General features: G+C 37.5%; 1 protein-coding gene across 11 annotated transcripts in view; it reads left to right on the forward strand.

The window, feature by feature from the left end:
* The window catches only part of NRG3 (neuregulin 3), a 428,187-nt gene that overhangs the window by 337,084 nt on the left and 77,094 nt on the right, over nt 1-14,009 (forward strand). For 3 of the 11 annotated variants that reach the window (XR_013930540.1, XR_013930541.1, XR_013930542.1), the window contains exons 1-2: nt 2,744-5,009; nt 11,103-11,129. The exons of 1 other annotated variant lie outside the window; for it this stretch is intronic. Coding sequence is in view for 3 of the 10 variants with exons in the window: in XM_080402857.1 (XP_080258983.1) it covers nt 11,103-11,129 (27 nt within the window). In the remaining 7 variants the exon portion in view is untranslated. Of the gene's footprint in view, nt 1-2,743; nt 11,130-14,009 lie in introns of those variants that run through there. 7 more of the 11 variants (XR_013930538.1, XR_013930539.1, XM_080402857.1 and 4 more) reach the window with 5 other exon arrangements.

Raw genomic sequence — 14,009 nt, forward strand, 5'->3', positions numbered from 1 at the left:
GGCTCTGACACAGCGATTACATTTATTGAGTTTAATATTTCTATATAAGGGGCCCTTTGGCACTATTCTCACATTATATTCACAACAATTAATTGCAGTGTATCACCATATACAAATGAGAGCAAACAGCAGCTTTAATTTTGCTGCTCTCGCTGTAGGTGATTCTGGGCTGTGTGCACATCACACACGGTTCCTCCAATATACCATTTTTCATTGCAGTTGATAGCAGCTAGTAATTTTGTTTGTATCATAGCCCTATGTCTGCTTCAGATCTCATGGATGAGTCATATTATCCATCCCAAACATTATCATTTTTAGACTGCCTTTGTTTCCTGTATTTATAATAATGTTGCTTTAATGTATTTGGAGTAGCATAGAATTTGAACACCTACAGTATTCAAACACAAAAACAATTAAATAAATTTTCAGATTGTTACCTACATATCAGAAGTCATAAATTCATGTCACATATCCAAAATTACACAAAATGCTCAGACTATGAGGAAGGTCTGATAGTAATTTTTTTCCATCCATTTTTACTGGTACTTGTTTGTTTACATTATTAGCTAATAGCTTCTAAGCAGAACATATTTCCATAAACTTTCCATAGGCAGCTTAGGCATGGGAAAAAAAAGCCATGATTCTGTATGCATGTACTGTATCTGACTGTATGGTATGGAGAATTATTTATTACGCTATCTGTGGGTTCATAAACACGTTGGTCTGATTTTGTCAGAGCATGTGTGCCAACAGGGTGTGCCAATACCCACAATCAAATAGAAATGCTACTATTTGCTCTGTTACAGTACAGGTAAGAGAAACATTTCCTTGGTGCCTTGATAATATACCTCAACTCTGTACTTTCACGTCTCAACAAATAATTCATGTTATCTCACTATCTCACTTCAAAGAGCCTGCGATTCAGACACAATGCTCTGTATGGTGCAGAGCTGTTGTCCAAATCACTGTGCTTCTGCAGCATACCTGGCTTAGTATTGATTAGTTTGAATAAATTATTCCCAGATGTCAAGAAAACATTTTAACTTGGAGATAGATGGAGCTCTTCTGCTCCCATCTGCTGTCTGTGGTTTGGTACCATAAATAGGCTGACAATTACCAGTACATTTCCATTAAGACTGTTCATACAGTGCACCAATCTCATAGGACAGGGTCTGGGGAGGGGAACTGAAAGGTGATTTGAGAGAGCACTGAAAATGAAGTACTGAAGTGTTCTTGTCCTTCAAGGAGCCTTTCCTTGAATGTGAAAACACTATATAGTAAAATAATGGCCTTAAGTGTCAGTGTGTACTCAGCAGCTTTAAATAAAATGTAACTGCTCAAATATTTCAGTGGAATCACAAAGGATTTTGATAGACATTTCCCAGGTGACAAAAAGAAACCAAAATTAAAAGCCTTAGTTTCTCTAGCAAGCCACTTACACCTGGTCTTTTGTCCCTCTAATGTTTAATACCACATACTGCATAAATGCAGTACAAGCAGTGTTGTGTTTGCGCATGTTTGCACACTACAACAGCCAACAGACATGTAGCAGCTTAAAAAACCCCCACACAATCAAAACACTATTAGTTGAGTTGTAAAATGAATAGAAAGAGTGTTAGTATTGCAAAAAAGGAGAGATGTGCCTAGGGTTGGAGTTGTTCCCTTGCTATACATATTACCTTCTTGCTTAGATGAGAGAACTGCACAGTAGTGGGAGTATTTTTGTGAATTGGCATTGAACATTTCCTCCATTGAATCATAAGAGATGTTGGACAAATGCTGTGTTTCCTGATAAAGTTCACTACAATAAGTTCTTTAAACCTTTCAACTATATGGCCTTGTGAAATCGGGAAAAAAAAGAAGAAATGCTTCTCTGCTTCCTCACTAAATGGGGGAGACGTACGTAGCTGAGAAAAACCTATTTTAAATAAAACCCTTTTAAGCACCATATATGTGTGGATCGCTCACCTGCAGCTGGGTCTGATGTATAAAGGGACTTCCATGCCTGATTTCCTAGAGAAAGGACTCTTGGTAAAATTTGGAAGATCTTGGTGTTTAATAATCTTTTGATGGTTCAGGAAAGTGACTTGAGAGACTCCTGACACACAGGAGTACATATTGCACAGGAGACCACCGAGCCCATAAAGCATCAAATGATACAAACATTGGGAAGACATTGATTAAAGCTTATATCCTTTTATCATCATCTGAGCCTGAAACATAGAGCTACTGGAAATGAGGTTCAGTAATGCTGGTGTGTAAGGCCGCTACTTACATGATGTGCAAGATGTGCACAGAGTAATCAGAGTACATTCAAATAATTGTCTTGCCACACTCTGTGTTATTTAAAATTAAACAATATAAGAGTCTTCTGTGTACAGCAAATATGGTTAATATTATCAAAATTGGGTGTCTAAAGAAATGTAGTTTCCCAAATCAAGGCAGATAATAAACACCATCTTTCTAAAATGGTCTGAGAATCCCACATCTCTGAGTCTCCCAAGTCCTTTTGTGCAAAACTCTGACCATTTATCTAGGAAGCTAAGTACAGGTATCAATTAATATGTAAACTTTCTTGTCATTAGACTGGAGATGTATAATTCACAGCCATTAAAACTTTCAATCAATATTGTAAAAATCTTGATGTGAATACCTGTACTCTGCTGCTGCTATTTGTTTTTTGACTGCAGTAGAACTAAATTACTTGGTGCGTTAGGGAATAAAGAGCGCTCCCCCCCCCCCGCAAATTGGTGTACATTCTGTGTCCTGAAGTTGAAGGAAGTAATTAGGTTTTAAGAAATTGACAAAAACTTAGAAAATTTTCTGTGCCTTCAGAGAGCCGTAAACACGATTGCATCTGAAACATTTTCCTGTAGTAGGCAAGTGAAGGACAGCTTAATGATCTGTGGAAGGAATAAAGTAACATTTAGCATGAGAAATGTTTATTAAATGTCATATGTTCGTAAGATGAGGGAGCTATTAGCAATTCCTTTAATGTTTCTAGGAGGCTGGTTATATTTTACAGACCCATATTATCAAATACCCCTTTGGAAATAATAGTGCAGAAATCCCTACAGTAATTTCTAAGAAACTCGTAGACTTATTCCACCTTAATAGACATTTTGCGCCACTTATTTAACCAGAATGGGATTTTTTTTCTCCCACAGAACACTGCAGTCAAGTAAATCTTTCACGCCTATGACAAGATAAATAATCTAATTCATATGTGGTTCCAAAAACTTTCCAGACCATATGTTTTGAAAGTACTGAATAAGCTTTTGGCTTATGGCTTGTACTTTTTTTCTAGTTTTTGACAAAAAATTATGATTTCCCTCCCCTCTCCTATGTAGCTTTATGAGACCTTGTAACAACATAGTTGAGAAAGTACCAGCTTTGCCAGTGTAGAGATTGGAATTTTCAAAGGACTCTGCGTGACTACCCATGCCAATTGCAATTCAGTGGAAGCGCCTAATGACTTAAAACATCCAAGTTCAACTTAGATAAACACATTCAAACCCAATCGCCAGCATTCCTGCAGATAAAGGTGAGCCCATCTGCAGAGGCAGGGTGATACCGCTGTGCAAACCTGGAGTAGTCATGAGAGGTGGCACCGGGATTTTATGCAGTGCGTGTCTCAACGCTGCAGGAACGTTGGCGTTAATGACACAGTGAAGGATAGAAGAATATATTGTTCCATGGCCTAATTCTTCTGACGGTTCCTCGGTTGTGACAGTGCTGTAATCACCTACTATGCGATTGCAACTGTGGGACAAGTGTAGACATTGTCACAGTTGCTGCAGAAGCCCAGGAAGAGTTCAGAATTGTAAAAGTAGGTCGACTAGCTATGTTGGTGTTTTGTCTTTGTGTAGTCCTTAGCACAGTCAGAGATCCTGGTAGGTGAAGTTGTACTTTTAGATGGCAATATAAAAAAAAGCCCTGGAGCCAAAAAAAAAAAAAAAAAAAAAGAACTTTACGGGAGGTGATAGGCTTCAATAATGAACAGGAACAAAAAAGATAAATTACTTTTTTTTTCAATTGCAATGCTAATACGGGGGTTTAGTGATCTGTCAAAACTGCAGAATATCGGAGAAATCTTGACATCTCTAGGGTTAACTATCAGAAACATTGATTATAACGGTTTATGCTAATATCAGTAATCAAGTAACCAGGATATAACGTGCAATGTTTAATGGTCTCATTGCAGGGGCAGAGGAGTTGGTGTCAGAGTGATCACGTTGGTTCATCATTTTCAACATATATTTAGAGAAAGCTTCAAAAAATAACCTTGTCACCATGAGCTCTGAGGCTCTATGTGGGCACCTTTATGTTCATTTGATGTAGTTACTCATTTTCATGGAAACTGTGTTACATTTTTAGCAAATAAGAAAGCATCTTCAAGTTGTCTGACTGGAAACATAGCATTCTGTGTGGCCTTACTGTTTACACACTGATATTCCAGGGTGAATTAAAGTCCTTATATGTGTTGAGAGATTCTGTTGATTTATGAATGTTAATCAGCAAAAATAAATCTGTATATAGCAGCAGCAGCAGCTAACGTTTACCTTCTCTCTCCTCTAATTGATGGAAACAATGGGTTATTCAGAGAAAAATGAAGCATTGCTGCATTTGGCTGACACCGAATACTAAATATTTTGGCCTGAGTGGTAAAATTCCTGAACATGTTCTTCAGGCATTTAGTAAATTTAATGGAGTAATTTCAATAGGCTATTCATTGAATTTAATTTAAACACTTGTTTATTTGTTCTGCTGAGTTTACAGCTGTAGTATCAAGAATTAATCTAGGGTTAAAATCTGTACTGATTTTCAGTGTTTTGGATATCAGTCAAGGTTGCTTACATTGTTTGGTGAGACAGATTTTTTTCATGAAAATCCAACATAGTGGCCCAAAGAGAAAGAACTTTGTTAGCTGTAGAGATGATAATTTAAGGTCTTAAAAATGATAGAGAAGAGGCAAGCTTAATCCTCTGAGTCTGCATGCTGCAGATGAGGTAAGTAGTTGAAATTTCCAACTTGTCTTGAACCTGTAAAGGTGGAAGCATTGCTATTATTTCTTTTCAGAAGTTAGAAACAATCTTTCAACTTTGGTGGTGTAAACCACAGCTACAAGTTTTTGTCATTCAAAGGGAAAGAAAATCAATAGTTTATTCCTTTATTCATCACTCTGTATTATTTCTATAACAACAGGCTTTGCTGTGTTTTTCAAATGTTCCTTTGTTATGGAATTGATAGTGGGTGGGGGAATTCTGTCCTGAGGCTATTCTCTCCAGAGCCATATTATGAGTGCTCACAACAAGCCTATTTTTTTTCCTCCTTTGGCTTTTTTTTTTTTTTTCTTTAAAAAGAAATGGACAAAGCAATTAACCTGTAGGTGTTGTCTTCAATATTTGTTTTTGTGGATTGAGGGTTTTAATTTGGTTTAAAATAAAATTAACACTGTCTATACAAAGTGAAAATGTAAATCTTCTCTCATTGTTCATACTGATAATATATCAGATTGTGGATTTTTTTTAATATTTTTATGGCCTTCTTTCTTTGGTTTTTTTAAGTTGTTATCATTTCTGTAACTGTGATTTATAATTTCTTTGAAAACTGACCAAGTATCTTGTAAAGGATGTCTGATTTTCATCACTGTGTCTTAATATAGGTGGGGCATATTACTGATATATTCCATATACTTATTATTACACCAGCTAACGTGTAGTGAACAGCCTACCTATTGCCAGGGAGATTTTATATCTGAAAAAATTCTAATAGTCCTCTTTGTCAGAGAGGGTAAAAGGAGGCACCAGGTATTAGTCTAGTTAAAGTAAGTTAAAGAATTTAGTTTGGTCGATTTTAAAATGTGTTTTAATTTTCTATCATGTCTTTCAGTGAAGATGCTTTGAAAATTCAGTAGTTGAATTATCTTGATTTTATGTCTCTGTTTCTCTTAAACCATCCCAATAATTTCCTCCACCCCAAAAAACCCTGTTGTGTGAAGATTAGTTTTGTGTAAATTAATTATAAAAACTAATTACCAGAATATCTCTAAAACAAACAACAGAGTCAATTTTTGCACTTTCTAATAACTCAGATTTGTAAAACACAGTAATATATGCTGGTGCTTTTTCTTTTTGATGCTGAAAAAAACCCCAAGCCAACCTCTGAGAGCACTGGGCCAGTTTGCCAAGTCTGATAACTTCCTGCACACGTCAGAGAGAAAACAGGAGCCGTGTACCCTTCCTACTGAATGGAGGAAATCCCTTGTCCCAAAACTATGTACTCACATGCAAAATGAGGCACCAAAAAATGACGTACTTGAGGATTCAAAAAATAGTATACTTTCATATATGTATATGTAACCAGTTATGGTTTTAGCTTCATTAAATATGCAAATAGGCTGACAACTGTGTGCTGTCAGACATAATAAGTCATAATGGATAAGACAGCAGCAGCTCCAGTCTTTGGGTGGTATCCTAATCTAGCTGCCTTTTGAATGGAAGGATTTTTCATTTCTGACCAAGTTTGATTGGTCTAATATTAAGAGTTAAAGTTTGTCCTTTTCCTTCCAGCCAGATAATCTGTTCAGAGTGCTTGAGCTGTCCCAAGATAGCTTGCAGCATATCATAGTGTTGCATTTTCTGTTCAAGACAATAATCTACCAAGGACAATTTTACAAATCTTATGAGTTTATTGAAACCAATATATTTCATTTGTAGTAGAAAATACTTTGCAGTTGTAATGATTTCTAAAGCTGTCTCCTTCTTGCCAAAGTGAACTCATCCTTAGAATAGATTAAAATGTCTGTAGTGGTCTACAATGAGTATTTTAATTTCCAAGATTTTTCTTCTATAAATCAGTGAGATTTACATGTTGAGTTTATATTTCTATTCATAGTGTAGCTCAGAAAGTACCTGGGACAATGAAACCTGTCTTTAACTAGGGGAAAATCTCCATGTTAATATGACTAAGCAAAAAGCCCCAGCAAACCTCAATCTAGGCACAAGGCTTCATATTCTTTGTGAAGCACTAATAAATTAATCCATTAGTGAGTGCAAATTTATCTTCTCTTGTGCTTGTTATTAAGTATTCCCAGGTGTGTATGTATTCATAAAGTACAAATTAAAATGGCTTTAATACTAGCAACAAATTCACATAGTGCAAGGACCATCAGGCACAGTATTTTTCCCACATCAACAACAAAATGCAGAAATATTCATAAAATAAAATATAAAAGTGAATAATCTTTCTGTCTGAGTAATATATTAGTTCCTAAGAATATAACAATACCAGAAAGAAAGAAGAAATCACAATAACAAAAATAAAATACAGTTGCATTATTTGGTTAATGACCCCATCTTGTGGAGCAGTGCCCACGCTTCAGCACATTAATAGTTCACATATACATTTTTGTTGAAGTGAGTCCTTAAAGCAACTGCACTGTTTGATGGTGGATTACTTGGCATTGCACTCGCTGTGTCCAGGGAAGTGCTCTGCAGGCAATTCATCACTTACATGTTACGACTGTACAGCAATATAACAGTCCTTTCTTACGCTGCGGCATGTCGGGGTCAATACTTTACATTTTTGTGTTTGATTCAGCCTTAGGTCAGCACCACAGCTCGCTTTTCCCCGCCACAGCCCCCACTGTGCAGCTCCCAGTGCCATGCCTGCCTCTCACAGGGACTTGCTGGGAGAGTTTCTTGCCGTTGTTAAGAGCGGGGAAACCCACCTCCAAAACTTGGAGCTTGCAAAATCGTTTCTTTTCTCCACAGCAGTCCAAGTGAGAGTGACCACTGGACTGATGCTTAGTCACCAAGGGGCAGCCCGATGACGGTCGCAACCCGTTCCATGTATTTTTCCGCATCCCTCCTCTCCCTGCCGCCAGCGTGGCTGGGTGCAGGGGGGACAAGCAGCCCTGTGAGCCCTGAGGACTCCTCTTGCCCCTGCCTTTCCAGCTGGGAGGTTTCCGACCCCTTTTATCTGTGTGGGAGTCCCGTCACTGCTCTGCTGGAACTGCAATGCTGCAGTATGAAGGCTTTGCTCCAGGAGAGCCAGCATCCGCTTTCGACCTTCTGAAGGAGCGGGGATGCTTGGAGGGGGCTCCTGGCGGTGGCCACCTCAGATAAAGGGCTTGAGGGTTGGAAGCAGTTATTTTCAGTCCCTTTCTAATAACAGGTTTTTTTCAGATGCAAAGATGCAGGATTTGGGTTGGTTTGTTTTTTTGTGGTATTTCATTGGGTTGGTTTGTTGTTTTTTTCCTGTAGCTAGTGGAGTAAACACCTTATAATGATAAAAACATTAAGAACCGAACAACGAGAATGATTAATGGTTGCTGATGTTTCTTGTGCCTTGTGCCCCCATTCAACATGCTGAATGCTTTGTTGAACGCCATTCCTGCAGGAGCCATAGTTGTGTTAAGGAAAACAGGTTTCAAAGTTAAGGTTTTGATAACCTGTGAGTGCAGCTGAATTTCTGCAGGGAAGGGGGAAAGGAAGGGAAGAATGTGGGTACGTTCAGGCTCTTAGGAGGAAATTTTTTTGTTCTTGTCTTCTTTTTTTCTTTCCTTTTTCCTTCTTTTTTTTTTATTATTATTTTGTATTCTGTCTGCAGAATTTGTTGAACTATACTTCATGGTATAAATTGGCAGCATGGTATAAATTGGCAGCATGGATGTTTTGCTATGAAAGTTTATCCCATTAGACATCCTTTCATTATAATCTGGGTAAATCAGCTTTGTCAGCAACATATATTACCCTGGTTGCTGAAGTTGCTTTCCAGGCATATGAGATACTTTAAATAACTGGCCTGACATGTTCCCACCCACTCCAGTTGAACACATTTCCCAGGAAGGCTACACATACCCTTGACTCTCACATATAAGCCACTCAAAGACAAACTAAAATGTTATTTTTTCCATCTATTTAAAGGAAAGGTGTGTTTTGCATGCACTTTTTGAGAAAGTGGCTTCTAACTCTGCTGGTGAACTGAATGAGGACATTTCAGGCTGCAAATGCAAAACATGTAGAGAATATAAATACCCCAGTTAGGAAAGGAGGATTGTCTTCTCAGCTGTTCTACATAGACTTGAAAAGATGGTATCGCATGATCTTGCTTCACGTGTGAATATTGTTAGCTCCGTGGAGACCAGATTACAGCACTTTGATCTCTGTTACCTTTTTTGAAAGTAAGTAGTTGTTGACTACATCTTGATCTAGTTTATAGAAGGATGCAAGGTGTGAATTGCATGCAGATTTCACAGGTACAGAAAATTATAGAAAAAAACCTAGGTTACAAATCCCTGGGAATATAGTATGTTGAATGCACTTTTGATATTTCTGATCTCATGCTCTTATAAAAGCTACATCCCTCTATCAGATGTACCAGGGATGTTTGTACATGACACTTGTACATGAATCAAAGAATACGGATTAGGAGATTGTAATGTGGGATACACATGTGTATGGGTTTGAGTTACGTGTTTAATACCAAAAAGAAAGATTCAATTGGCTGTCACTAGACTTGCATAATGTGCCTGCCCTGACACCCTGCTAATAAGATATTTATACCACATAGCCTCTTCTTATGTTCTGTTCTTTTGACATGCCTGCTGTTGTTCTGCATGAAGATAAATATGGAATTTAGCAACTATTACATAGATTTGTATGCTAAGTGAACCTTCTCCTCGAAGGATTGAAAGGTTGCAAAAAGGTAAATCACTCCCAGCATTCTTCAACAGAAACTTTAAACTTTTTTTTATAGTTCAGTGGAGTTTTGAAAGTTGCAGTACATTACTTGATGGGACTGTTTCACACCACTCCCAGTAGTACCTCCCAGCTCCAAGCACAAGCTAACATGCCAGTCTTGCTCCGTCTTTCTTGTAGGCCTCCTGCTCTTTCCCTACTGCCTTCCTCTCCACACACACTGATCTTGGAAACGTTGGCAAAATCATTTATTAATCTATTCTGTATTAAGGAAATGTGACTGTAAATTGAAAGGAAGGTAAACACAAAACATTTTGGGTTTTTTTTGTATTTTGAAGGGAAATCCTGTGTTTTCCTCAGGGAAAAAAAAAATAAAATTCTTCTTTATTCTGTATAGTGCAAATTATTTCCTCTCATGGAAAAACAAAATCTTTCAAGTCTAGCATAGAGAATTGCATTTTTCAGCCTTTCTGAACGTCTGGCCTTCCACAGTTTTGGTTTGGGCTTGAAGATACTACTCCCTACACACTCAGCTCTGAAAAGTCAGTTAACATTCTTCTGTTGCCCTGTTCCTGCAGGATGGAGAGTTTGTTACTTTTTAATCACGTATGTATTTAAACATACTTCCTATCAACTTAAATAAGTGTTTTGTATAAATTTAAATCTATTTTGCACTAAAACATCTGTCTGTTAGAGACATATATCCTAATCTGTCATGTGAAAAAAGGGTCCCAAAATGTTTTGAACTCCATATGGTAAATTCAGTCAATATTCTAAAAATGTTAAAATTCTTTCCTCAGGTCTAAATGTCTTGAAATTATTGCATCATATCACTCAGATGGCTAAGTAGGGACCATGTCTGCTATTTCTTGAAGTCAGATTTTCTGTTGCGTGATAGTAGTTATGCAATCGCGTTGGGTGCAAGTGTGGCCGCTGTGCTGTACTGAGAGCTGCAAAACTCAGTAAAAGCCTTCCATTCATCTCTTTAGGGTTTGATCTGTCAGAGAAAATGAAAGCAAGAGCCTTGTCTAACTAATGATAGTAGTTAGCATGTTGAGAGAGGAGTTTCAAGAGAATGAGAAAATGAAATTCCTGTAGGTAGCTCACTTGAGGCACTTCAATTGAATATAAATATAATGAGTAAAGGCATTCATGTCCTTCCCCAAGTACACTTCCCTTCTGTGATGGCTCAGTGCCCTAAATTCCCATCTTTGGCTTGCCGTTCGAAGGGCACGTACCCACAGAGTGGGCCCCAACCCTGCATTGTGTTCTGCAGCTCTGCCACAGAAATATTGAATGCTACCAGTGATGTTAAAGGTGATATTTACATTTTAGTGTATTTCTAACATTTCTGTCTCTTTTTTTTCTTTTTTCTTGTACATGCTTTCTTGTGTATAGCAGACCATTTAGGAATTGAATTCATGGGTAAGTTTTCATTTCTCTTCCTTCGGCTTGCTCATATTTATCTTGGTGCCTTATCCCAAAGCACATGGAAGTTAATGGGAAGGCTCCCGTGACGTCCATCAGTGGATTTTGGATTGGGCTGCCATTAGATTTACCGGTTACATTTGAAATTATATGAAGATTTATTTTTTCTCTTGTCCACTGCTAGGGGGCTTTAAAACTGCATAATGATATTTTGGTATTTTGTTGGTAGTTAATGAAATGTAATATAAAGATTATATGGCCATATCATGACATTTGAGGAAGAATATTTTATGTGAGATTTTAGGAATGACTTAATGCATGGTTTCATATAAAGGAAAATAGATTTTAAATTAGAAATACTTTTTTCAGAAGTTGGTGTTGATTACAATGTTAAATGTAACTAGGTTTTATGAGAACCATTTCATTAGCTTTTAACAGATAAGTCAAAGGAATACTTTGAAGGAAAGGGATAAATATCTGTGATTCTGTGAAATAAGTTAACTTCAAGTTATTAAAAAGCTAAAGCAGGAGTGAATAATTGCTTCTCATAATTTTGGAAAGGAAAAGATGATGTTCTATTGACTCAATTGCTGCCCCGTAATGCATTCATAGCTTGATGGAATGATAGGCTTAACAGAGCGCTGCTTCACCTCTCGGCTGGTGATCTGCAGAGAGCATAGGTAATTGCCTTGAGAAGCCAAGGCTTTTCTTTAGCAGAATTAGTGGACTCAAGCATCCTTTGTATAAAAATAGCTTGCATAAACCACTATTCGTGACTGAAAGCACTGTAATAAACAGCTTGCAAATTCACGTTAAAGTCATAAAAAAATTACTTTTACTGTGTCTTTTCCCTATGTTGAGTTTTACTTAATTTTTTTAGATTTCAAACATAAAAATGCAATAGCCTAATGATTGTAAGTAGTGATAACAGTGATTTTGTTGACAAGTTGGGTATAAATTGTCATGAAACCTATATGATAATGACTATTAACTTCATGGCAGGCTGCAGGAGCAGGTAGATAGCCAGCAGGTTGAGGGATTTTTTCCTACTGCTTTTTGGACTTGTGTGGCATACCTAGAGAACTGTTGTCCCTAGTGATCTCCAAAATCTCATATCACCAAAAGTTTAGTGTTTCATTTCACTTTATATGCATTTTTAAAAGTACCGATGGAATCAATGCAAGTGTTTTCACAGACTTACTGGACAAGAGCAACTGGGAAATGGTTACTTTAAAGGCTCTACATGTATCCCAGTTTCACTGCTTAATTTAAATTTTAAATAGCAGTCTTGAGGAATATGAATTGAAGGACAAGCAATTACATAAAGGAGACAGGATAAAGAATATATATAGGATTCTTAGAGTGAGTCTTTCCATAGGAAGCAGGAAAGTGTTACCCAGGAGGCAAAGGTCAATTATTTTAACTATGAACATTTTCGTTTCCTTTTTTTTCTATCCCCTCCCCCCCCCCCCAGATCTCTTTAAGGCTTGAAGTAATGCCAACTCTTGAAGTATTGGCTCAGAGTAGTCTCATATCAGTAGCTTTCTGATTGTCTTAATATTGGAACAGATCTTGATGGTGTAGAAATTAATGAAATCTTATGTCTCAAGCCTGAAAATATTATGACAGCAGTCTAAAATGAGGCTTGAGGTGTTTTTCTGTGGGCTATAAAAAAGCCAGTTCCAGATTAATATGCAAAAGTGAAATGCTTTTGCTACTTAAACCCTCCCCCAATCTTTTTGAAGAATTTCTTAGGAAATGTAGCCACATATGGAATCATTACTGCACACATAGCAAAGTACAAACCCCCACCCTGTATGCAGGGAGATCAGGTGACAATTTACTCATCAAATTAGGGCTACTCATGCAAAGCCTCTCCCATGAGTTTACTTCTGTACTGTAGAAAATTGCGATTATGGGAAGAGTATTTTTCCAGTTACAAGAAATAACAACATATAGATGTGGCAGAGCTTAGCCTTGTTTGTACATGATCCAGAGAACACAATGTTTTCATTGCATTTGTGGGCTGAGTTGTCCTATGAATTCCATTTCCATCATTGTCTTCCAGAAATTTTGCTTGAAAACCATGTAAGCCTGGATTCCCAGGAAGGTTGAACTCCTTCCACAGTAGATAAGGCTAAAATCTCATGTGGATAGGAACATCTGTCTATAGAGGTGCCCCAAGAGACAGATGAAAGGTACAGCAACTACACATCCCGCTTAGTGTACCTTTGCCAAGGAAAGTAGATGAGCCTAGTCATTTTTTTTGCTAGACTCTCAGGAATCATTGGAGTGTATATACCTACCCAGGCAGTCCTTTCACTGTCCTGTTAAGGATCTGTTGTCCAAAAATTTATGTATCCTTTTGTGAACCACTGATACTGTCTTTCCCCACCATCTCCTGCGGCAGCCAGTTCCAGAGGTCGGTAGTCAGAGGCTGTGTACATTGCTTTGCCATTACCTGTTGAAATCTGCTTCCCGCCAGACCTGTAGCTCTCACACGCAGAACACATTGTTATGCATTCAGTTTCTCTACCACATTGTTGTGTTAGCTGCTCTCATGTTCTCACACCCCCTTTTCTTTTGGATATCATTAGGTTTATTTCTGTTCCATACGATACTCAATATTGTGCCTTCCCAAACATGAATACGTGAGACTTTATAATTGTTGCCAGTTTTGGTTTGCAGTATCTGTTTCCTTGTATGAATTGCAGAGATAAATGCAAGCATATTAATGTGGCATATCTGTTTTCAAGTGTTACAAATGTAACAGTTAATGTACAGTTCTGATGTATGCATGTGCAGCTTCTCTTGAATTAAATGAAAGCCAAGTATGTGTTCAAGAGACACTATGTCCTTAAAAATGTAGATTTAAGT

Source organism: Falco punctatus, assembly GCF_963210335.1.
Source record: "Falco punctatus genome assembly, chromosome: 9".
In the NCBI taxonomy this organism is placed as follows: domain Eukaryota; kingdom Metazoa; phylum Chordata; class Aves; order Falconiformes; family Falconidae; genus Falco; species Falco punctatus.